At 57.1% G+C, this 24875-nt stretch overlaps 1 protein-coding gene across 1 annotated transcript in view; it reads left to right on the forward strand.

Moving 5' to 3' along the window:
• Positions 1-17680, forward strand: part of TRABD2B (TraB domain containing 2B) — a 222337-nt gene extending 204657 nt beyond the window's left edge. The window contains exons 5-7 of the mRNA XM_004438521.3: positions 172-262; positions 3364-3633; positions 12203-17680. Coding sequence (XP_004438578.2) covers positions 172-262; positions 3364-3633; positions 12203-12422 — 581 coding nt within the window. The 3' untranslated portion in view covers positions 12423-17680. The remainder of the gene's footprint in view (positions 1-171; positions 263-3363; positions 3634-12202) is intronic.
• Positions 17681-24875: the final 7195 nt, after the last annotated feature.

The following is a 24875-nucleotide window of genomic DNA, read 5'->3' on the forward strand; positions in this document are numbered from 1 at the left end:
GAATTTGCACCCAGGCAGGGTGGCACCAGGATGTCTTCCCACGACTTTGTCCTGCCTCTCTGGGGGTCTGGGGCCTTGACTTTGGTGTTGGTCAGTGGCCTGAGACTATGCCCAATTACTGGTGACCTGGCATGTGGCTGAGCCACAGGAGCTTTGTCTCTTGTGTTCCAGGTCACTTTCTGGGGAACAACACCGTCATCGACGTTCTCCGGCAAGCAGGGCTGGAAGTGGAGCACACGCCCGCGGGGCAGACCATCCACAGGTAAGCAGCCAGGGCATGGGGAGTGGGCTGCTGCTGCCGATCTGCGGCCATGCCTGACCAAGTGTTGCATCGCCTGCAGGGGAGAGTGCTGAAGAAGTTTCTGGGGAGATGGGGCTTTGTAGAGATCAGCCTCAACCAGGCACCCAAGAGCAGAGGGGCTGGACTGGAGACGGGGAGGCTGGAAGGAGGCTGGTACACAGTCTTGGCTGGAGGTGCGGGTGGCAGGGCCGGGCAGTGCAGTGGGAATGAGGGAGCGTTAGGTTTTGAGAGGTTCGGGATTTAGAGACTGGTGACTGAGTGGGTGGAAGGACTCTACAGGACTGCCAGGGTGCTGCCTGGAGGAATTGGGGAGGCCCAGGCGCTGAATCGGGATGGCGCCAAGGTTGGGATGAGCAGTGGCCTGGCCTCTTTGCTGTGTCCAGTCTCAGGCCTGCCTGGTCCTGACCTTCCTCTGACCACGCCTGCTCCATCACTGCCTCTTGGCCGTACCCTCCACCATGACTGTCCCGCTAGGGCACCTGCTCCACTCTGAGAGCCACGTAGTGGCCATCCTCTCTTCCTGTGGGGTTTTCTGCCCCCCACCAGGCTGGGAGCTTCCCAGGCGCAGGAGCCAGCTGGGCCCGTCAGTGGTCCCCGGCGCCAGCACCAGGCTGGGTGTGGAGGGGGCGTCGCGGTGGGCAGCTCCAGAGTCAGTGACGGGGTCCTCACACTCAGATGCCGTGCGGCCCATGCTCCAGCCTTTACGCAGGAACCTTCCTCACCTCACAGGGTGACCACAGTGTGATTTTGGCCGCTGTCCCTGACGTTACAGGACCCCGAGTCCAAAAGAAATTTGAATAAGCATGGCTAATGTTCATTGGCTGCTCACTGTGTACTCGGCTCTGAGCACTTTTAACTCACTGAATCCTCACAAGGACCCAGTGAGGTAGGAACTATGAGTATCTCCATCTTAAAGTTGACCCTGAGGCCCAGAGAGATGAAGTCACTTGCAGAAAGACACAAAGCTCGTATAAATGGCAGTCTGGCTCGAGGGCCTCCCTGCGCTCCTACCCACTCCCTGTACCACGTCTGGAGTTAGCGATGGGGCTCAGGGGCAGGAGTGCTCAGGAAGGACTGAGGCCTTGCTCTTCACTCAGCAGCCCTGAGTTCTACGGTCACCAGAGCAGTGAGCTCCGGGCTCCAGGCTCCAGGCCAGGGCTCTCCCTGTCTCCTTGGCACGTCTAGAGGAACTCATGAACCCCCCCACGCTGGAGCCCGTCCTCTTCTCGTCTTCTGAGTCAACCTGACGAGACTGTTCTTCGCGACCATTTGAGCGCAGCACAGTTTGTCCTGGGCCGAGCCCAGCATGTGTGTGAGGGGTGAGGGACCCGAGGGAGCCTTGGGGACAAGGCATTCCTCCAGCTCCCTGGCACAGCCCCGAGGACCCTCACCTTGAAGCTCATTGTGTCTGTCAGGCCAGAGCAGGCCTGCGAGGCTGCCTCGGCTCCTCTTCATCTCAGAGCCCGGCATTCGAAGAGGGTCCCCCACTTCTCCCCCCACCAGGCCCCACTCCGAGTGCTCTCAGCCTGAGTCTCGAGCCCAGGCTGAAATCCTGCGGGTAGGGTGAGGGGCGGGAATGCGAGGAGCCTCCAACAATGAAAGGCAGCACGGCCGCAGGTGCTTCCTGGATCCGTCTTTTGTCTGCCTGTTTTGAGTTATCTCCCCTGCAGCTGCGGCATCTCCTGGACCCTGGGAATCTGGGGTTGCCGTGGGCTGGGGGTGGACAGGCTGAGCAGATGGGCTTCTCTCCTTCGAGGAGGGAGAAGCTCTCCCCCCATGGAGCGTGCGGGTGGGGAATAGGGGCCAGGCTGCTCGCCGCCTCAAGTGCTGCCTTACCTTTAGAATTCCCTAAACTGAGCCCAGTCTTCTCGCAGGGTCAGATGTCCCCGAAAAGAGTTCCACAGAAAGAGTAAAGGGGAGAGGAGCAGAGGATGCTCCCAGGCTGAGGGGTGTCTGTGCGCACCTCTGTATGGAATGTGAATGCCACACACACGCCCAATCCCACGTGCGCGCCCACGACAGCCAGCTCTGCTGGCTTGTTGGCCGGCATCACAGAGAGCCTTCCTGTGTGCCAGGCACCGTGTTAACGCCTCCTGTCTTTCGTCCTCGTGACAGCCTCGTGGAATAAGCTGTACTGCTGCTCCCATTTCACAGCTGACTGCTGCCAGGGACGATTGTGTCACCTGCCCGCAGTCACAGGGCCTGTGAGGCTCGGAGCCAGGACGTGAGCCCACGTCTCTCCCTCCAGCTAGGGCTCTAACCTGCTTACACTGTCCCCCCTCCGGAAAAGGCACTCAGGAGATGTGTGTGGAATGTGTGAATGGATGGTTGGATGAATGACACAAGCAACAATGTTAATATTTAATTATTAATGTTCATTACTAAAGTGTCTCAGCTGTTTACTGTGTGCCAGGCATTGTTCTAAGTGCCATACCTGTGTTAACTTACATCATCCTAGTGATGTCCCATGAGGTACGGGCTGGAATATCCCCATTTCACAGAGCGGGAGACTGAGGCACAGCAACGTTCAGTGACTCTCCTCAAGTCCTTCAGCCAGAGCTTGCTGAGTGCATGAGTCCCGGGCTAGGATCAGACATGCCCCAGAGACCTGCCCATGCTCACTCCTTCACCTCCTACTAGTCTGGGCTCTAATGTCCCCGCCCACCGCCCACATGCTGTCTCTCCTGTCTCTGGTTTATTTTCTCCTCAGCAGTTACCACCATCCAACATTCCGCACGCCTTACTCTACATCTTCCGCTCCGGAACGTGAGCTCTCAGGGGGCAGGGACTGTGTGTCGGTCACTGTTTTTGCCCAATTCTCAGAAAAATGCCTCGTGCAGTGTAGATGCTCAGTAACTATTCATTGAACCAATCAATGAGAATGAGTCAGACCCCCATCTGTCAACAGCAGACGGTGGTTTTCCTGGGTTACTCTCCCCAGGCCCAGCAGGGGCACCTGGCATCTGCTCCTGTCGGACAACCTTCCCACTGAATTGCACTCCCCGTCGCACATGCATGACACGCTCCAACACGTGTGCCTCACGTGCTGTTACCCTTTCCAGCCTTGCCGCCCAGAGCCCAGTGCCCACTCTCGAGGGGACCTCTGCGAGCCCGGCCCCCGTGACCCCAGCCGCTGCCATCCCCACAGCGCCCTCGGCGACCCCCACTGCCCCGCCCGAGGAGGAGGACCCAGCGCTGTCCCCGCATCTCCTGCTCCCTGACAGCCTCAGCCAGCTGGAGGAGTTCGGGCGGCAGAAGAAGTGGCACAAGAGGCAGAATAAACACCAGCGGCCGCGGCAGTTCAACGACCTCTGGGTCCGCCTCGAGGACAGGTGAGCTGGGGGGGCAGGTCTGCAGGAGCCGGGTCAGCCCACCTCTGTTATCCACGAGCCCGGCTCTAAGGAAGCGTGGCGGGTGGGTACCTGAGTGGAAACTGCAGGGCTGGCTTGTCCCCATTCACAAGGATCCACCTGTTCGTCTTTCAGGTTTAGGGAGACACTCACATCTGATTTTTCATTTTTATCTCAAAATGAAAGCAAGTTCAATTTTCTCCATTTTAAAGGTGAGGGAATAGAAGCTTCCTTAAGGGGCAGTGGACAAAAGTCTGCTTTGGCCTTAGCTTTCCTGGATGCACCTGGGGTGCAGAGGTGAAACCAGAAGACAGTGGAGCAGGCTGCTCCATCAAAGGCAGTGAGCCCTGTGCCTGGAAGGTCTGAGCGGCCGACGCCCTGGCAGGGAGGCTGCAGAAGGGACTCTGCTGTGCAGGAAAGAGATGGTAGATGACACCTGGCACCCTAATGCTGTGGGCTCTGTCTCGGGAGGGGATGGGGACTTGGTGATAAACCTCGTTGAAAACAGGCAGGTGCAGAAATCTTCTGCCTGTACTGATGTCTCTCTGTCCTCTGCCTGTCTGCCCCTCCAGCCCCTCATGCCACCCCCTCAGCCTGTCTGTCACCAAGCTCCTGCTGTAACCAGGATGCCGTCTTCCAACCTCCGCCTGCAAGCTCACTACAGAGCACTCTCCCTAGATTCCGCTTTGGGGTGAGAATCTCCATATTTGGTGAGCAGTGTCACCAGAGCACCTGGGACGTCCCAGGGAGTGACCCTCAGTGAAGGTCAGAGTCCCACTCACTGCCATAGGCCAGCCCTGGACATTGTGCCCCAGGATTGGGTCCTCGGAGACACGGTCTCCATCTGGACCCTAAAGATCATCACCTGGGGTTTCCTCAGCATCCCCAGAAATCACCTGGGGTACTTGTAGACAGACAAATTCCAGTCAGCCCGCAGACGTCATGGATCAGAACCTGCGGTGTGGGGGCCTGGGAAGCCACAGGTTGCATGTGCCCTAGAGTCTTCTGAGCACCTTTGGGGAACTCAGACCCCGCTCTGCATTTACAGATGGTGAACCAAGCAAGGCCCGGGGGCGGGGGGCCTGTCCAGAGGCACACAAGGAATCAGGGGCTACCTCCTGCGCTGTCTACTTCACGATCCTCCTGCGGCCGGGTCTCTGAGTCGTCTACACAAGGTTGGCGTGGTCCAGTCCACTGTCTTAAAGTGCGGGGCGTGCACTGTTTTAAAAAGACTTCCAGCAAATAAGAGTCGAGGCCACTGCTCCTTTGGGCATTGGTTTCCAGGCACCTGGCTAGGGTTGCCAGGAAATGTCCTTCTGCAGAGCCCCGGCCTGCCCACTGCTGCAGCTATATTAGCTGTGACACATTTGGCTCACATGCCCAGCATGGGCCGCCCCCTTCAAACCAGGAGCAAGGGCGTAAAGTTACTGAGAGCCACTTCCATCGGCCCTGGGGATGGCTCGCGGGCTGCTAGGGAGGCACCGGGCTGACGCAGGCGCTGGCAGCCCATACACAACTCCTATCAGGAGGGTCACTCAGGGCCCCCATCAGCCTGCCGGGGTGACCACGAGACCTGGCCAGTGGTGGGTCCAGCCCATGGGGTGACAGGGGGCTCCTGTCAGCTCCAGCCACTGGCCCCCAGCCCCTAACCACGTCTGAAAGGTAAATTTCAGCCAATGACTCCAAACGGCTTCCTTTTCACAACACGTAGCTCTGAAACACAGAGCCTGGTTTCAGGAGAAGAAAACAGCTTTTCTTTGGCAAGAGGGAGCCCCTTCTAGGTCCCAACAGGTAAATTATGGTTGGATAACGTTCCTCCATCTGATTGGGTTGGAGAAGGATCTTTCCACCGACGGGCAGCCTGTTTGTTGCGTTTCTCGCTGCTTCTTAGGGAAGCGGGCCCTGAGCCCCTGAGAGGACTGGGTTCAAGGCACATCTTCCGTCGCTCCAGAGCACTCACTCCATCCTCCTGGGGTTCCCAAGCTTCCAGTTCTCCAAGAGGGAGCAGAGGAAAGCTCCCTGGGGGAACCTCGAGCCCAGTTATAGCCATTCTAACACAACCACTTTCCTTGGAGCTTTCATTTCATTCAGAGTTTTCTCGTTTTCTTGCCCCTAAATCCCGCTGGAGCCATCCCCTCCTCTCCATCGCCTCTCCCTGGCTCATCTGCCACCTGTGATCCTGCAGCAGGGTCCTAATAGGTCTGCTGGCCCCACATCTTGCCCTAGCACATCGCACCCTCCACCCCCAGCCTCCACCAGGTAAACCTGCTTTCGCCTCCCTTCCCGCCTGCTCCGCTGCCCCTCCTGCTGAGGGATGCTGCGGCCCTGTCCTTGCCTGGGTGGGCTGTCCCTCAGCAGTCCATGCCCTCCCCGTCTCCCACCTTTGTCCTTGCTTCTCTCTTTGCTGGGACTGGGTGTGAGTGGTCATTTGCCAGGCTTCTCCTCTGTGCCAGGCGCTTACATCCATCATGTCCCCCAGTCCTGTCAATAGTCCCTGGAAGTAAGCCTTTCTTGACAAACAAGGAAACTGAGGCTCAGCGAGGTCAGCTAACTTGCCCAAGACCAAGTCAGGTGTGGAGTCAGAACCAGCATCCAGGTCTATCTAATGCTAAGGGTCACACTCATCCATGACATACAAACCTCCCTCTCGCCCTCGCCTGGCGAGCATCTCCTCCAACCTCACCTGGCTGAGGTCTCCCTCCCTCCCTGTCGCTTTCCCTGCGCTCCCCTCCCCCACACCCCCACAGCTCCCAGGTGTACCCCTGTCCCAACACAGTCACACAGACTGCAATTCCTCACTTGGGTTTCTAGGCCGGGAGGCCCTGGGGACCAGATCTGGGTTGGACTTCACTGGGTCACCGGAGGCCTCTCTGAGGGTTTGTTGACTGCCTGCATTGAGTGTGAGAAGGAGGGAGAGAGCTGGGGGGTGCTGCAGGCGCCTGGCCAGGACACTGCCTAGAGCAGGCTGGCCTCCCCTCACCCGCATTACCCGAGATGTAAACACGCCGGAGGAAGTTTAGAGAAGCAGCAGCCCGTGGCAGGATGATTTATGGGGACCCGTGGAGAGGGCCAAGTGTGTGTCCACAGATGGCTGCGCAGCATTGGCAGAGCACTCTCAGGGAACCCCCACATCTGAGAGCCAGGAGGAGGCAGCAAGGCAGGGGCCATTCCCACACTGGGTGTGTGCAGGGCACCCCCAATGCAGTGTGAGACCTGCAACAACCCTCAGTTTCTCCTTTTGTGCTGTTAGGCCTTGACTGGTCTCCGAAGGTCATGCCAACTCTGTTGTTCTCCCAGTCCACAGCGGGTGGGGGGGGGGGTGTGCGATGGGGGTGGAGCAGAGCGCTAGGCCATCAGGAGGGAGGGACAGTCCTGAGGGGCAGGTGCAGGGAAGAGAGCACCTTCCAAGTGCTGGGCATGGCCGGAAGCAAGACACAGAGGTGGCCATCAGTGCGTGATGGATGCAGAGCCTTGTGGGTGCCACCATGTGGGGTCAGGGGCTACAGGACACACAAGTGCAGAGGGTCATTGCCCTGCTGGGCCTCAGTTTCCCCTGATGTTTGAGCAGATGGCCAGATCCCCCTCGGAGGGGAAAAGACACAATGTTCTGCCCCCCGGGCCCTTGGGAGGGCTCTCCTCACCTCCTGCTGGCCTGCCCATCCTGCCCCGAGGTTCTCTAGCTCCAGTTTCTCCTGGCACAGCCCGCCTGGGACAGTACAGAGTGATCAGCATCTCTGCATGAGGCCAGAGCCCTGTCTGGTTAGCGGTGGAAGATGCCCCCATGAGAAATGGGAAGCAGAATCACTCAGTGAATAAAAGCACAGATGAATTCAGGCAGAACCTGCTTCAAATCCCAGCCCCTCCTCTTCCTTGCTTTCAGGCTTAGAGAGTAAACGAGATGATGCTTGTAAAGTGGTAAGCCGGCATCAGACCACATGACACTCAGGAACAGTTGTCTCCAAAGTTGGTAGCCGGGCTCTCAGTGTCTGGTCTAAGATGCCTCCTTCCCCCCTCCCCAGCAGCAGCTGCTCGTGGGCCTTTAGTGCGTCTTAGGCTTAAAGCCTTAACTGAGCACCTAGACGGGTGCTGCACACTCCCTGCCGTTTCACAGGAGCACGCGGGCCACACGTTTCACAGGAGCACGGGGCCGGTTACCCAGCCCCGTGTCGTGTGTTGGCAGGGATGAGAGCAGGAAGAGTCTCGGGTCGCGGCCAGGCGGGGAGAGCTCTCCAATATGGTGCAGCTGAAAGGGCCCTGGAGCCACAGTCCGTCTACCTGTGCCTGCAGGAGTCCGGTCAGCAAGGGCTGGAGGGTCCGGGCCCTGAAGGTCAGACGTGACAGTGAGGGCTGAGGGAAGGTGAAGGCGTTCCCAGCAGAGACGACCATGTGGCCAAAGGTATGGCGGCTGGCGTGGACCTTAGCAGCAGGACGTAGCGCAGCAGGCAAACCCGTCACTGTAGATCTCTGCCTGCGTCTGACCTGTGTGGCCCGGAAAGGCTGAGGCCCAGACCAGAATCGCACCAGAGCTCCTCCAGCCGGCCCACATCGAGAGCTCCGCCCCCAGGCAGCAGGACCACTGTCATCAGGCCTGCGTGCCCAAGCTCCATCTCCCCTCGTCTACTCAGGACCGTCTAAGGAGCTCACCCGGGTCACAGCCCTGCAGCCCCTGTCTTGGCACGAAAGCCATGGCCCCCAGACTCCCAGAACCTAGCTCTGGATGGCTCCTGGAGACCCTCTAGTGCCGAGATCGGCCCCCTGCTCCAGGAAGCCCTATGGGGGGGCGGGGGGAGCAGGCAGCAGACCCCGTCTCAGGCACCAACCCCACTTTTCTGTGTTTTTATACTTTGGGCTTCTGCCTAAGATCCCACTTCTGGCTTCTGCTGCCAGAAAACATTTTCAAGTCCGTGGATCTACTCCTGCTCCTTCATTGTACACATGGGGAAACTGAGGCCTAGAGGTCAGGACTTGCCCGCAGTCGTGCAGTGAACAGGAACATAGGGCAGGCTAGAATGGGGCCTTCGCCTTCCGCCCAGGCAGAGGGGCCCTTCCCCATGCGAGGGGTCCTGTGGGCTCGGAGCAGACTCAGCCCCTTTGTGCCAGCCATCTGCAGAGCCTGGGAACACTCAGAGTGTTTGGTTTGGCTTCGAGGCCACCTTGCCATGAGACAGCTTTCCCCAGCATGGGCCTGGGGTGTGGGGGGGATCTGGACGGGGGACTCAGTTTTGCGAGCAGAGTGGGCCAGGGAGGCGGGGGCGTTTGGAGGTGCCTCTCGTCCCCCACCCCAGCCTCACCCCATTTCCCTGGGACTCCTTCCAAGCAACAAAAGCCCCCTCAGGCTCCAAGGGGGAGTTTGCATCCTTGGTTTTCAAAGTGTGAAAGCAAATGCCTTTGGGCACCTTTGAGACATAATTTTATAACTCCTACTTGGTCCTCCTTCTGATGGGCAGCCAGGGCCCCACTCCAGGCACCCCGAATGGCGCAGCCTCCTCTCCCGAGGCCAGCCCTCGAGGCTCCCCGCTGCTTAGGCTGAGAGGATGGGGCAGAGGCTAGGAAGGGACGTTTCAGGGACATTTTGTGTTGTGTGGGAAGATTCTCTTTTCATTAGGAAAAAAAGAGAGGAAGGGGCTGAGGGAATGACCCCTCTGGGCACAGGCGTGAGCCCCTCCAAGGGCTGAGGCTGCATCAGGCCTCACCTCCCACCCTGGTAAGCCTCCAGGATCCTCGAGTCTCGGCAGGAAGCCGGCACCTCGCTCCTGGGTTCTCCCATCACACGTTTGCTCGGCCCTCAGTTGGGGACGGCAGCAGGCCCGGCTCGGGCTGGGGAGCCAGACTGCCCGATGCATGCTATGTCCTAATCTTCAGGCTCAGTTTCCTCATCTTGGAAATGGGAATAATAAGATGACACATGTAGCATCAAGCACAGAGTCTGCCAGCACATGGGAAGTGCTCCATAAGTGGAGGATGTTATTAGTAGAGAGACACAGACACAAACATCTTAATAACGGTGCTAACAGTAGCCAACACCATATAGCACTTCCAGTGCCAGGCACTGTTCTAAGCACTTTATGTACAGAAACCCATTCAGACCTCATCCACATAAACATGGGCCTGTGACACGGTGTGACAGTGAGAAATGCATAAGGTTCTGTGGGAGCCTTAACTCTCCCAGGTGGTACTAGGGGATGGAGGACAGATGTAAGGGCCTCCAGGGGTCATTGAGTCAGGCCTTCAAAGGTGAACTGGAAAATGACAGCAGGGCATTAGATGCGAGAGGGTGGTGTGTGCTGGGAGAGCCAGGAAAGGTGAGGTCCGCCAGCACCGGGTTGTGTGAGAGGTCTTGGGGGCTCTGAAGGCTGGCACGGGTGAGAGGCACAACGTGCCAGATTTTGTGGGTTCTAAGGGGCATTTGAAGTCACCTGGTCAGCCCCCTCCCCTCCAGTTCCACATGCACACTCTCTGTTCAGGAACATCTTCCGTCTGTCCGTGTGTGTGACAAGCATTTGCTCCCTCCTCTCCTGGCAGCATCTCTGGGAGTTTCTAAGACAGAGGAGCACAGTGCATCACAGCTGTCCACTCCAGGTGGAGGAGAACCTCACTCGAGGACGTAGTGGGGTCTTGTGGCTGGAGCATGACCAGGAGGAGGGAGGGACAGGGCAGGGAGTGAGGACCCTTCCTCTTTGGAGAGTGTCTGGACACACACTGCCCGAGCAGAGGTCCCAGCCCATGTGGAGGCAGGGGTGTGTTGGTGACCCTGGGACTCCCCTACCCACCCGCCCAGGCTGAGGCTAAGCCAGGCTGCATGAGAGGCATCAGGTCGGCAGGGCAGTGGGGCTGGGCTGCGGAGGTGATAATTACAGAGCTCACCACAGTGCAATGGCCAGTTGTTGGAACTTCGTGCCCAGCGTATGGACACTCAAGCCAGGGTGGGGCAGGGGACCCCCAGATGACCCGAGAGTGAGCAGCCTGTCGGGGAGGGCTGGTAAGTGCTGGAAGTTGGGGCAGTGTCCCGCATGGAGGAGGTCGCCCGCACTGCAGACGCCCAGGGAGGGCCAAGCTTCAACTGCTAGTGAGCACCTACTGTGTGCACGCTTCAGATTCTGGCCCTGCCGTGGGTCCTGGAGCAAGTTACTTAACCTCTCTGTGCCTCGGTTTCTTCATAAATAAAATGGGGATAATAGACGTACTTGCCTCCTAGTGTTGTCACGAGGATTAGAGTTAATATATGGTAAGGGCCTCGCACAGAGCTGGCACAGGGCCAGCTCTGTAATTACTTCTCTGGTCCCCCAGGGCGCCCCTAGCATGTGCAAGCTAGACTTGCTGCCCTCACGGCCGACTGCGGTGTCGTCTGTTCCATGAGGCCCTCCTGGCCCCGCGCTGGATCGAGGCCCCTCTGTGTGTCCCCTGCCCCAGGGCTCCCCTCCCCTCCTTGCCCCTCTGGTGTGGTGGGGCTTGTTGGATCCACCGCCTCCGTCTGCCTCCCGCCACCCGCGGCTCCACAGGGTAAACATGGGCTCATCGCTTCTGGGTCCCCCACCCTTTCCTTCACCCCAGAGCCTGCTATCCCCGTCAACCCCACCCAAGCCCATGGCCTCTCTTGATATGCCTCTGTCCTTGTCCCCTTTCTCCCCCAATCCCTGTCTTGCCCTCTGTCCCTCTCTTTGTTCATCATTCCTACCTCTTTTTCCAGGACTTGAGCCGGTAACCTGGTCCAGCGCCCTACCTGGCCCCCGCCTCCCCTGCACCTCCCGATGCCCCCGAGTGCCGGCCTCAGCCTGCCGAAGCGTTCTGACCTTAATCTCTTTTTATTTCTCTCTGTCTCTCTGTCTCTCTCTCCTTCCCTCTTTCACATAAGCTTTCTTGAGCCAAGAACCTTACCGGTTACCTCCAAAACTGGATGCTATTTTCATAAGTTCCTGAAGGACCACACTTTTCACTAAAACCCCCTTTGCTTATCAGAGTGAGGCCGACCCCAGGGCTCCCGCCCCGTGGAGGAGCGGCCCCCACTTCCTCTGTGACCTGGCCGCCATTTGGCCTCTCTGAGTCTCTGTTTTCTCATCTGGCAAAGGCGGATGATGAGACCTGTTGTGAAGGTTTGTTTTGAGCACCAGCAATGCTCTCAATAGACAGCAGTCGTGATAACGAGGCCCGTGAGAGGGTGGGGTTGCCTGTGTGTGTCGACTTCTGTTTATTTCAGACTGGGGAGGGGAGGGCAGCGGGAGGCCTGGGCACCTATGTGCCTGCTGTGGAGGCCGGTTGCCTCAGATCCGTCTCCTCCGTAACACGTTCATTCTTTCTGCCTGGGACCCATCCTGAGTGGTCACACTTGAGGCCTGCCTCCTGGAGCCTGGGGCAGGAGGGTAAGTGTGCCCTCAGGAGCCCAGCCGGTTGTGTGGCCCTGGGCTGCTCACTTTCCCTGTCTGAGCCCCTTGTTTCCTTCTCCATCTTAAGAGAAAAAAATAGACCAGATAAAGTCGGATCTGAACCCTCAGGCCACAGCCCAGGACGAGGCAACTGAGTGGTCACCCCGGTCTCCTGTGTTTTCTCCCTCCAGCACCACGGCCTCGCCGCCCCCGCTGCCCCTGCAGCCCACGCCCAGCCCTGGGACCGCCAAGCCCCTCTTGCAGCTCTCCGACCAGCTCCAGCAGCAGGAAGAGCCGGGGCTCGCCAGCGGCTCTGCGCCCTGCCGCTTACGGCCCACCCTGGGCCTACTCCCGGCCATGGCTGCCAGCATCGCGGCGCCCCTCCTGCTGCACAGCCTCGGGCCCTCCTGACCTCGGCCACCCCGGGCGGAGAAGCCAGAGAAACCATCAGAGGGTCTGCAGCCGCACCCCACTGCCCCTGCCACCACCTCCGGGGGTGCCTGACACCTCTCGGGCAGTCCAGACGGGATCCGTTAGAAAACTAGAGCTTTATTATACCTGAGTTACATCTTCTTTTTTGTAGAAGGATCTTAATTTCCCATAGTGCTATGGGGCTCTTTTGTAAAATTTGTGTCCATATTAAAAAAGAAAAATGTATTTATTCTACTGATAAAACTATTTTTATGTGGCCTATGTTAATAACCCCTTAATTAGCCCCAATGCCAACCCAGGTTGCCAGGACCTCTGCAACCTCAGGCGGACCGTGGCTTTGAACTGGCTTACTCCAGGATCAGCGGCAGCATCCCGTATCCAGGTTTAGCTTCTCCCCCCATGGGGGCCTCAGAGGGACGGGGAGGCAGACAGCCTTAGCTTTTGTGAAGCTGGATTTGGGAGCCAGAGATGTGAATGCTGCCCATCCTTCCCTCCCCTGGGTGCTTCCTAGGGCTGGGAAGATAGCTTAGGAAAGAGAATGCTGCTATTTTGAAAACCCTGAGTGTCTGTGAACTGGCCCTCCAGAACTCTTGGTAAGTGTTTTGACCAAAGCCCTGGAGTGGGGAGAAGGATTGGGTGCTGAGGGAGGTGGTCCCCAGCCCATGTGACAGACAGAGTGAGATGCAAAGAGAGGGAGATGGTTGCCCAAGGTCACACAGCAAGTGGGAGATCAAGGATGTGAGCCTCTCTGTTCTGGTATCGTTAATCCAGCTCGCCTTACAGGAGAGGCTGTTGAAGTCACGGCCAAACAGAATGAGCTGGGCCGAAGGACAGGAGGGGGCACAAGAGGGCAGTATTAGGGCCAGGGAGGGGCTCTAGGAGTCATGTGGGAATAATAGCCGTCTGAGAGCTGCCATTTGTCCAGGACGTGCTGCGTGGCAGGCACTTTGCACATTTACTTTGTCACTGATCCTCACGCCCATTCTGTGAGATGTGTATCCTATTTCACAGATGAGGAAACTGAGCCTCAATAAGGCATGAAGGGACTTGCTCAAGGTCACCCAGCTGGGACATAGCCCCAGAAACATGTGATTCAGAAGCGGTACTTGTCTCCTGGACCGTATTCTGCTGTGTTCTCCCCATACAGGGAGGCTCCCAGAGGGGCAGGTCTCACCCAAATGGGCCAGCATGCTCCCTACTCTAGCCAGAGAGCCTGTTTGGCCACACTTACTCATGTCGGTCCCTCTGGCCAAAGGGCTCTGGCAACAGCGTGTGCCACGTGTCTCATGCCCCGACGTGTCTTATCTTAGAGCCGGTGAGAGGCCTTCCTGCCAAATCAGAGGCTGTGGGCCAGGGGCCGGGGGAGGCAGAGCAGCCAAATGGAGGCAAGCAGGCCTCAGAGAGACCGACCTAGTTCCTCTGCCCCCGAGGTGGCGGCCGAGAAGGCAGAGGACCCAGGTTGGCTGCCTTCCAGCCCCAAACCCTCAGAGGGTTAGCAGCTCATCATTTACAGGGTCCTGGGACCCAAGAGCAGAAAGAACCCCTTACTTGACAAATAATGACAGTAAGAGAAAGAATAAAGTCAAGTGGGGAGGCACTTCCCCAAGGCTGCACGGCGGGCAGGTCTGCTGACTTCCAGCCCAGTGCTCTCAGCATCGCTGCACCGTGGGTTTCCCTGGCAGGGCTGATTGTAGCTGATCAGCCTCAGTGCCATCATGCCCAGTGTGGCAGCTGTCTCCCTTCTGAGATGGGAGAATTCTGGGCAGCTCGTTGAATGGTCAGAGGTCCCATGGGCATCTTGGCGGGCAGTTGAATTCTTTTCAGCTCAGCCACGATGGATGTGTTTGAGCCTGAGACCTGGCAGGAGCCCTGTGAGAGTCCAGCCAGCCCCATGGGCACCATGCTGTAAACTGAACTTGACCCCAGCCAGGGCTGGAGTCCTTATATCCTTGGCAGAAACGTGACTTCCTGGTTCTGAGCAGGAAGGGGCTTAGCTGACTAGAAAGAGGCTCAGAAGGCCTATTGCACATCAAACAGATCGTGCAAAGTGCTGTTGGGATGAGATAAGTGTGCAGGAATTAGAAACACACAGGCCAGGTTCCCCTCTGTTCGGGGCAGAGTGTGGCATGAGAGGTATTGAGACAGAGCTTGAGGTTAATTAAAGATGAAGCGTTTGGGTAAACAGCCCAGGCACCTGACCGCGTGCCCAGAGCTGTGCCAGGCACGGGGCCAAAGAGGTAGATTAACTCAGGGTGTGATTATCCAGCACACGCAGTGCCAGGCTCTGTGTCGGGGCCAAGTCTAGCCACCTTTCCGAGCCTCGAGGAGCTCAGCATCAAGATGGAACAAGTGGCCCAATCCTAGGCTCCTAGAGGGAACTTCAGAGGTTATCCTGTCCAGGCCCCCGACCGCAGGCAGGTTCAGCCCTAGTCTTCCCCAGATCCCTCCTCTGGGCAGATGGGGGAATTCAAACTCTCCCTCAACCCAGCACCCGAGTGTTTAAAGAAAGATGGATGGGCAACAGGCGGATGGACTGACTTATTAGGTAGACATGTGCCGAGGGGACAGCCAGAGCCAGTGTGGGTCAGATGTCTGCAGCCTAAGTTTGCTGATCCCTGAGGACCACCCTCTGGCCGGGGTTTGAAATGAACTGAACTTGCTGACTTATGTCCCAGAAGTCCTGAAGCACATATAAAGGAATCTGTATGGCTGGGGCCCTTGAATTCTCTCATCCTGGGCCAGGGAAACACCATTCCATCAGCAGCCACTCATGCACTTGGAATGATCTATCCCCTACTGCTGACATTTTTTCCAGCACATTCTATGTGCCTAGCCTAGTAAAATGCCCCTGTTCTCTGAGAGCATTGTGTACATCTCACAGGGCTTTCATGTGTGACCTTGAGACAGGCAAGGAAGATGGAAGGACTGAGACCCAGCAGGTGAGGTGACCTGCCTGAGGTTAGGCAGTGTGTTAGTGGTGGCCCTAGGTCCTTGTCTCTCAGGAAAGCTGACTGAATGACCAAGGGGCCTTCTGGGGCTAGTCAGTATGGCCCTGTCTTCCAGTCTTCTTCCAGACTGGTCTGATGCACCAGCAGCCAGTTGAAGGCAGGGACAGCGGAGGTGTTTGAGTCAGGCTGCAGGGAGATGCAGAGGGCCTCTCCAGCTTTGAGATTCAAAGATCTGGAGTGTACAGAGCACGGAAACTTTTACTGACTGGCAAATTTGCCTTTGCACTGCAAGACTGAGCAGATTTTTCTTGTGCTGAATGTTCTGTCGTCTACTTCCTGGCCTCAGCTAGGCTTGGGCAAGCCTAGGGGCTCAGGACGCTTGTCCCACCGTCCCAGCCTCCAGCCTGGTGCCACTGTCACAACGGATCCCAGGAAAGGAAAGTTTATAAAAACCCCATGAAGGGCATGAGAAGTTCCCCCTGGGAATTGCAGCGTTGATGGTCTCCTATGTGGCAGAGAACAGAATGGGGGCTGGTGATAGTGTTTCAGTGACCATGGGATAGGAACCAAAGTCCTCAGCCTGGTCTTCCGGACCCTCCGTGATCTGGCACTGCTGACCTGCCAGCTATGTCTCCCATCTCTCCCACTCTGTGCCTGGCCAGACTGGCTCGCATTTGTCGTTTCTAGAGTAGACAGGATGTTTCACACAGGCCGCTCCCTAGGCCTGGAAACTCCCTTCTCTTACCCGTAACTGCTCATCCTTTGAGGATCCACTCAGATAGCATCTCCTCCAGGAAGCCCCCTGCGATTCCCTTGTACTCTCTTAGCACCTGTCACAACACCCACTCATCAGTGTTGAGACTGTCTAATCATGTCTCTGGTCTCCTGTCAGACTGTGAGCTTCCTCGATGGCAGGAGTCATGTACGTTCATCTTTGTGTCCTCGTCTGATGCAAAGACGGCACTCAATAGATGTGTGGAGAGGGAAGGAGGAAGGAAGGAAGGAAAGGAGAGAGGCAGATCTTAGCTCTGCTTGTGGAAAATCACAAAGCCAACGCTGTCTGAGGGTGGACAGGTACCCGTGCAGTGGTGAGCTTCCTGTCAGGAAAGGTGTGTGGGCAGGTGCAACAGGCCCCCTGGCTGCAGGTGTGGTAGGAGAGTTGAAGTCTTGGCAAGGGCCTGGGGTAGGTGACATCGAGGGTCCCTCCTGGCTCTGTAATGCTCAGGCTCTTTGAACATTGTTATTTTTCCAAAAATTCATCTAAGCAGCCAAAAACATCACTGGGGCTGGCTGTCTAAACCAGTGAGGCTCAGGCATCGGTCCAGCCTCACAGCCCAACAGCCCCGCCAGGCCTGATGTGTATTGGCAGGTCTGCCTGCTGCCCTGGGGTAGTGGGGCTTCTGGGTGGTGGGGGAGGGCTGGACTGGAACCCCGGCCCCTGGCCCCAGCCCGGAGCTCCTTCCCTCCCTGCCCCCTGACCCCGGGAGCAGGAAGACAGGGAGCATGAGAACCGACTGAGCCCTACCTGGCCCTTTCCCAGGAGCATCAGCTCACCCTCGGCTCTGCCCGTCCTTTCTCCAGACAGGGGCTCTTCCTCTCTGGAGATTCTCTGGATGCTCCTTCACTTTGCTGGATGACCTTGGGCAAGGCCCGCCCCTCTCTGAGCCTCCATTTCCTCCTCTGTCCAATGGAGACCTTGTTTCCTGCCTGGGCTGTTCTGGGGGCATGAGGGATGCCGTGTGCCATCTCAGGGCTCCGTGAAGGTGAGCTGCCACCCCTCCAAGGCTCAGTGTTCAGCTCTCCCTCCAGGACCCACAGATCAGGAGCATGTGGCAGGCAGGAAAGGTTAGAGAGTAGCTCACCTTGAAGGGCCCCTCCATCCCCAGTCCCGCTGCAGGGAAAGTGGGCTTTGAATGGGACCCAAGTCTAAGACGTTTCCGGCGGGGCTCTCAAACATCTTGGGCCCTGAGTGGCTGGGCAGCAGGGGCTGACTCTTGGCCAAGGGAGGTTCTAGCCAGGAGCGGGGACAGCCAGAATGGCAAGCGTTCCTGGGCTTCGAAGAGATGGCAGAAGGTCCCACCCGACTCTCACTGTGCGACACGAGCTTCAGATCTTAATGTATTTGAAAGGTATTCATGATGTTGTTCTTCTAACCACCTCTTCCCCTCACCTTGTGAATTATCATGAAGAGTTCTTTAAGAATATAATAGAAGACAAAGAAAGATGCTATTAATGTTATTTTGCCAAAAATATTTTTGTAGCATAATATATTAATAAAAGACATTATGAATTCCACGGATGGTGTCTCTGTGTGCTAACGGCCCCCTCCTTCTGTCAGGGAGCGTGTCGGGAAATCGCCTTTGCTGGGAGGGCCAGGACCCGAGGCAGTGGTGTGGGCAGCTGGAATGGGCCCGTTTTCCGTGCAAAAACTCCGCAGGTTCTTGGAGGTTGGTTTGGAAAGGGGCTCAGTGGCTCAAAAGGCCTCCTGCCCGGTGGGTCCTGGAGAGCCCTCTCCAGCCAGAATGAGCTGCCCACAGGCCTAGAGAAGGGGTTGCTCAGCTGAGCAACAGGCCTAGAACCTGGGGTCAGCCTCAGGCCTCCCTTTCTCTCCCTCACCAAGACCTGCTGATTCTTCCTCATTAATCTTTCCACCTCTCCACCCCCATGCTCCACCCTGGTCCAGGCCTCCTCACCTTCCTCTGAACCACTGCCACCTACAGCTGTGTCCCCGCCAGTCCCCTCTCTGCTCTGCAGCCAGAGCGAGCTCTATAAACCACAGAAGGACCGTATGTCTCCCCTGCTTTTAAAACTCTTCAATGTCTCCCCACTGTTCCCAGGACAAAGGTCAAGGTCACAGAAGGCCGTCTGAGAACCTGACCCTGCCCATGTCCCAGCATGAAATTCACATCTTACCAATTCCTCTCCCAGTGTTCAACACCCAGAGTCACTGCCCACCTCAGTGGTTCCTAAATTCGTCCTGCTCTTCACCACCCTCCACCTCTGCACGTGCTGTTGTCCTGGCACTGACTGTCTTTTCTCCTGTCTACCCCTCACTCGTTGCTCTGTTGAGCTCCTACACACCCTGCACGACCCACCTCCAGAGGCATCTGCTCCACAAAGCCTCCCCCGACTTCTCAAGCGGAGCTAGCTGCTCCTCCCCTCCACTCCCCAGCACCCTGTTCACCGCACACCTGGGCTGTGCGGAAATGATCTGCATGTGCCTGCCCTCCACGTACCGTCCCAGGCCAGGACCATGGTTGTTCATCTCGGAACTGTCACCCCAAGCGTAGGATTTGACATCTAGTGGGCACTCATGGAAGAATGATGGAGTCAATGAGAAGGAAAGGATGAAGAACAGGAGGGAAGACATCAGGTAAAAAATATATCTTTTATATCATATCATATGTCGTATTTCAAGCGTTAGCTGGCTGGGGTCTACACAAGGGGTCCAGGCTGCGAGTTCCACCAGGGAGGAGACTTAGCCCCTGGGACTTGGGGGAAGGGGGGCGGGTCACTAAGAAGTTTGGAGTCAGAGAGTTCTCTGCTCTGAACCCCAGAGCCTTCACCAGAGGCGATTCCTTAGCCGTGGGTGACGAGTTCTTACTGGCTCCAGCCCGGGGTCCTGTGGCCTGCCCGCAGTGGGCCCGCCTCCAGAGGAGAGTAACAGTGCAGCTGGGAGCTAACGTTCACTGAGCATCTCTTGTGTATCAGACCGTGTTCTAGGCATTTATACGTCTTGGATCATTTCATTCTCACAACTACTCTTCCTTCTCTCTCTTTTACAGATGAAGTAACTGAGACACGAAGAGGTTGAGTAACTTGACCATGATCACATGGCTTGTAGATGCTGGAGCCAGGAGCGGAACCCAGGTAGTCAGGCTCCAGGACGATGCTCCGGACTTTCACTCAGCTGTGCCGTAGTGTCAGGTGTAGGCTGTGGTGTCTGCATCCCCATTTCACAGGCCAGGTGGGCGAGGTCAGGACCCATCCGAGGCCCAGTGCAGTGAGCCTCTCTATGTCCTGGAGCCGGCCCAGACATTTGTCACACTCCCTAACTCTGGATGGAGCTCCCCGCCCCGCCATGATGGTCTTTAGAGTTGACACCAATGAGGTGAGGACTCCTACTGTGGCCCGGGAACCCTGTGTTCTCTGCCCCTCGACCCCTGTGTTCTCTGCCCCTCACACCAGCTGCTCTCAGGAACAGGAATGGAGGCTCCTGTCATCCACCCACCTAGAAGCTCAGTAGGAGAGTGAGTCCTTGTCCTTCCTTAGGGGACACAGTCCTCAATTCAAGTGCCCCCTGGAGAAAAGCTGTGGCCTAGGAATGGGGTCTCAGACACAATGGACTGGGTGACTGAGGGGACCAGGGACTCCCCAGAATCCTGACACACTGCTCTCCATATGGCAGCTGGTGGCAGGAGGGGAGACCAGGTGTCTGTACCTGGTACACTCGAGTGTCTGCGCCTCCTGACCAGAGCCCCGGCAGCCGCCCTCCCCTCTCCCCATGCTCTGAGCTGGCTCCTGCTGAATGCTCTGCAGGGGAGGACTGGATGCCCCATCTGATAGTAAATCATTAGATTTACGGGGACCCCATCTCAGCCCCAAATCTCTGTGGGGCTGCCCCACACAGGAGGCTTCTCTGTATAACCACAAACTCAGATCTGGGCCTGTGGGGGGAGCGACAGGGAGGTGGGGAGGAGCTTCCCCAAGCCAAGACACACTGCCCATAGGTAGTGAGTTCTCTGACACAGGAGGCGTGGGACAGGGGAACTCTCTATGGAGAAAGGATGGCACCCCAGCGCAGAGGCTGGCCGGCTGGCCGTCTCTATCTCCCTGTCTTTCTCTCTCTCTCTCTGTTGATCTCTTCTGCCTCTGTGCCCTCACCCCTTCTCCATCTTTCTGTCTCCTCTGACGCCCCTCCCCCAACCCCTGAGCATCCAGGCCCTACAGCCTAACTCTTCGAAGGCACCATGGGACTGTCCTGCAGCAGATGGCCCCTGCGAGGAGGACCGCAGGCCCTGAGCTCCGGCCCCAGCTCTGCGGTGCCTGCTGTGTGGCCTTGGGCAAGCTCTGCCCCTCTCTGGACCTCAGCGTCCTTATTTGCATGAAAGGAGGTGAAGCAAATTGTATTCACTAAAATTCCTTTGAGAAAGAGCAGCATCTCTGTTTGGAAGACTGCCTCCATGGAGGCTTGGGTAGGAAGGAAAACCCCCTTCTCCAACCTCAGAGGAGTGGAGGGAAGATATCGTTTATGGCCAGGGGGATGAATTTTGTCATTTTGCTCCTGAAAAGGAGGGCAAGAGAAAGAAGTAAGGAAGGAAGAGAAGAGAGGAGCTAGGAAGATGGAGAGAAAGTGAGGGAGGTGGGAACAACGCCTCCACGGTGGGGAGAAAACCGCAGATAGTAGCCGTTTTCCTGGATGCCGTGAGAATCCTAACTCCATCTGCTCTGCCGATCTCCAGTAAATTCCCCATTGCTTGTGAGGATCTGGGACAAGGGGAGACAGGGGAGGGGCTGATTTTCAGGGCCATGTTGACACGGGGTGAAGCAGAGTCTTCAAGGTCAATGACAGGGAGCTGGAGGTCAACAAGACCACAACAGCGTGAGCCCCAGGGGCCAGGGAATTCACGAACTCTGGGAGGGCTTGGACTCCAGCCACAGAGCTGGGCATCCAGGACCACCTTAACCAGGTATGTTGGAGCAGGACTGCCCTGGCCACGTCTGAGTTACAGGTGAACAGAGAGAACAAGCGTAGACGTGCCAGCCTTGGGCTTCCCTGAGCTGAGGGCTGTGGGAGCTCCAGGGCTCACCGGGCTGGGCAGGAAAGCCTCCCACCTCGTCTCCACCGTCCAGGGCTGTGCAGCAGAGGAAGAACCCTCGTCTGGCAGATGCAGGCTGGGCGGGGCCTGGAGGGCTGAGAGTGGGGGGCCTCCAGCTGCTGCTCACGGCAGCCAGGAGCCAGGCAAGCTGGGCCAGCCACTGCTACAGCACCGTAAAGGAAATTACTTTCAGAAAATATTCGTAAAACCCTGTTTTATGTCGGTCCTGGGCTTGCAAAACAGTTCCTATGTTTTCTTTTTCATAGTTTCCATTTCTTCCTCCCTGATCAGTCCCAAAAAAGGAATGATAAAATTTCCAACCTGAAGACACAAGTCCCCAGGCAAGGATTGGAGACTCACAGGCTTCCCAGAAGGTCCCTTCCTAGTTCTCACCACCTCCTCTTCCCCGAGGCTGGGGAAAGGGGGGAAGGGGGCTGCGCAGGATGGGAAAAGGGATGGGGAGAGGATGCAGGAGGAGATGAGCGAATGAGAAAGAAAAATGCACAGAAAGACAGAGTGAGGATCCGGAGAAGGAGTGAGGGACTGGCAGAGAGACAGACAGACAGACAGTGCTGGAGAGAGAAAGAGGGTAGTCGGAAGAGGCCTCAGTGCGGAGAAAGAAAACCACAGGTGAGAGAGGGCGGAGTGGAGGGACGGGACCAGCTGGAGTGGGGCCACAGCAGGGTCTCGGGCGGATTCACAGCACAGGCTGGGGCCCGGGATGATGGGCCACGACAGAAGGACTGCTGGGACAGCTCCCAGGAGCAAGCAGTCTCCTCCTCCCAGGGAAACTTGAAAATACCAATTGCTTCCGGGGCCCGCCTGGCTCCCCAAATTCAGTAGAGCAGCCCCTCACCCTTCATCCCCCTGGCAAAGGTTCTCCAGGCTCAGTTAGGGTCGTGGGCTGGTCATCAGGGGGCCTGGGGCCTAGCCTTGCCCCCAAGTGGTCCCTTCCCTCTCTCAGCCTCATTTTCCTCATCTATAATGGGGATCATAAAAATGCTTCGGACACAGGTTGCAATAAGCTTTTAATGTGATAGTGGATGTAAAAATGCTTTGAAAACACCAAGCCCCAACACAGGTGTTAGCTGTTATGGCTGCCCCTGCAGGCAGCAGAGACTAGCAGCATAGGTGGAGGCTCGTGAAACAGCCCACGCAGCTGCAGGCCCGAGCATTTCCGCATGGCAGAGCACAGGGTTCAAGGGCCATGCACCAGAGTGGTGAGTGAGGGCAGGCCTGGACTGCTTTGCTGTGTGCTGTAGAAGATGGTACTTTATCAAGAAGGCAGTGGGAGCCTCTGAGGTCAGCTGTGTGACCCTGAGCACGTCACTCGAGTTCTCTGTTCCTTGGTCACCCTAGGATTAAAGGAGGTAACTCCTGCACGGTGCTGAGAGAAGTGTCTGCAACATAGAAGTCAGTGCATGCTGGCATTACAGTATTTGATGGATCTGTGATTTTGCAAATCCCCCTGGTTGCCCTGAGGCAGCGTTAGGGGTGGGTGGGCCCTGGCCATGGCAGGAAGGGAGAAGGTCAGAGGAGGGGCAAGCTGGCTCTCAGGAATTTGTTTTCATACGGCAGATTCTGTGTCTCAGACTCGTCCCGAGTCGTGGTTCTCAGGAGAGGTGGGGGAGGGGGAGACATGCCCACTGTCTCCGGGATCTGAATAGTGTGTCTTTGGGGAGCTAACTCAGGAGACCTGAGTGACTGCGGACCTGGAGGGTGCAGGGAAGGTTGCAGCAGGAGGCTGGGCTCTGGCAGCAGGCTGCGGTCGGGGTGGGGGCTGTGACCTGCTGGCCGAGGCCCTGGGACTTAGCCCTGTGGGCAGTGGAGAGCCACAGGCAGCTTTAGAACAAAGCCGCAGGATGTAGAGCAAAAGCCTGATGCCCTGGGCCCAGTCTCCTCCTCCCACTGAATCTCAGTTTTCTCATCAGCAGAATGGGAGAGGACAGCCACCCCACTACCCCCTGCAGAGTTAACCATGAGGACTTGGGATGAAGTGGATGTGCCTGTGCTTCGTGGAACCTAAGTCCTCAGAGTCCTTTGTAGTGGTGATGACGATGATGAAGATGATGGGGGAGGAGGGTATTTGCTGAGCCTGCCTCCCCCCATGCTGGTCCCACCGACACAAAGACACATGAAATCACATGGTCCCAGGGACTTTCCTCCATGATGAGGGGGTGGGGGTGGGAGGGCAGGGCCAGCACCACTGGGAGTGCCCCCACATGACTGACCGCAGAGCACTCCCTCCTCACGCCCTCTGGAGCAGCCCACTGAGCCAGATCCACAGACACTGGAAGCCTCCCAGCCACTTGAAGGGTGCTGCGGACTCTCCTGCCATCTGGAAGCTGCCACGAGGGGGCAGTGCTGCTCGGGCTGTGACCCTGGGCTCTGAACAGGTGACCTGAAGAAGCAAGGCTTGCATGCGGGAGCCGGAGAGGACCTGGCTCCCCTTTGGGCTCGGGCCCCTCATGGAACAGATATGGGGACCCCAGGGAGAGACTTGCCCAAGGCCTCTTGGCAAATGCAAGGTGGAGGGAGAGCCCAGGGGCCAGACTCGCAGGCATCTCTTCTGGCCTCAGCACACTGTGGTTCACCTATATACAGGGCGTAGGGCTGAAGACTCCAGTTTGCCTCGGCGTCAGAAAACTTCCACTTCCCATACCTGAGCCTGCGGGGGACCAGGCTCTATGCTCAGAGCTGGGCACGTGTGGATTTGTTCAAGAAAATTCCTTCATTCAACAAAGGGCTGTTGAGAGCCTGCACTGGTGTGCACTGTGCTCCCACCTAGAGAACCGTCTCCTCCCTGCTCTCCCAGGGCCTCAGCTTAGTGGGGGGCAGATGCTAGGGAGCAGCAGCACAGTATGTGGTGGTTCCCACAGGGCAGGGCCTTCCTCAAGGGGTACAGTTGACATGGAATGCACACCTGCCTCCCTCCATTCCTTCCCCCCTCCTTCCGCATCAACCCTCCTTCCCAGGCCCTCTGTAGTTCGCCCAGCCAATCTCTCCAGCCGCCTGTCCCCTTCCCTCCCAAAAGCCATGCTCCAGCCACATAGAACTACTCGGGGTTCCCTGAACAGACCCCCGAGTTCCTGACTCCAGCTATCAGCACCCAGTGTCCCCTCCACAGCTAATTGCCCATTCTCCTTATTTGTACCTGAAAATTTTCTTCCTGCTCTCCAAGCCCTAGTTTAATTCTACCTCCTCGTGGAAGTCGCCCTGGTCCCCCCAGCCTCACACATTACACCTCTTCTGAAGTCCCAGGCCCTGCTTCAAATATATGCAGCCTCGATTATGGTTTTCTTCCATCTTATTGCCCTTAAAAAAAAAAGAAGAGGCAAAGCCCGTGTATGCAGAGACCAGGTCTTATCAATGTTGCATGCCGAGTGAGTCTTTAAAATAGGGGACTTGTGACTAGTATCTAGTTCACCAACTTTATGTCTGATAACTAAGCACTGTCCAAGATTAGTCTTAAATTTTGTTCATCAAAAGCAAAACCAGGGCCAGCCCCGGTGGCCTAGTGGTTAAGTTCAGCGTGCTCCGCTTCGGCAGACCAGGTTCAGTTCCTAGGCACGGATCTACACCACTCGTCAGTGGCCATGCTGTGGCAATGACCCACATACAAAATAGAGGAATATTGGCAACAGATGTTAGCTCAGGGTGAATCT

The sequence above is a fragment of the Ceratotherium simum genome, chromosome 22 (genome assembly GCF_057802395.1).
Source record: "Ceratotherium simum simum isolate JZ-2026a chromosome 22, ASM5780239v1, whole genome shotgun sequence".
Classification (NCBI taxonomy): Eukaryota; Metazoa; Chordata; class Mammalia; order Perissodactyla; family Rhinocerotidae; genus Ceratotherium; species Ceratotherium simum.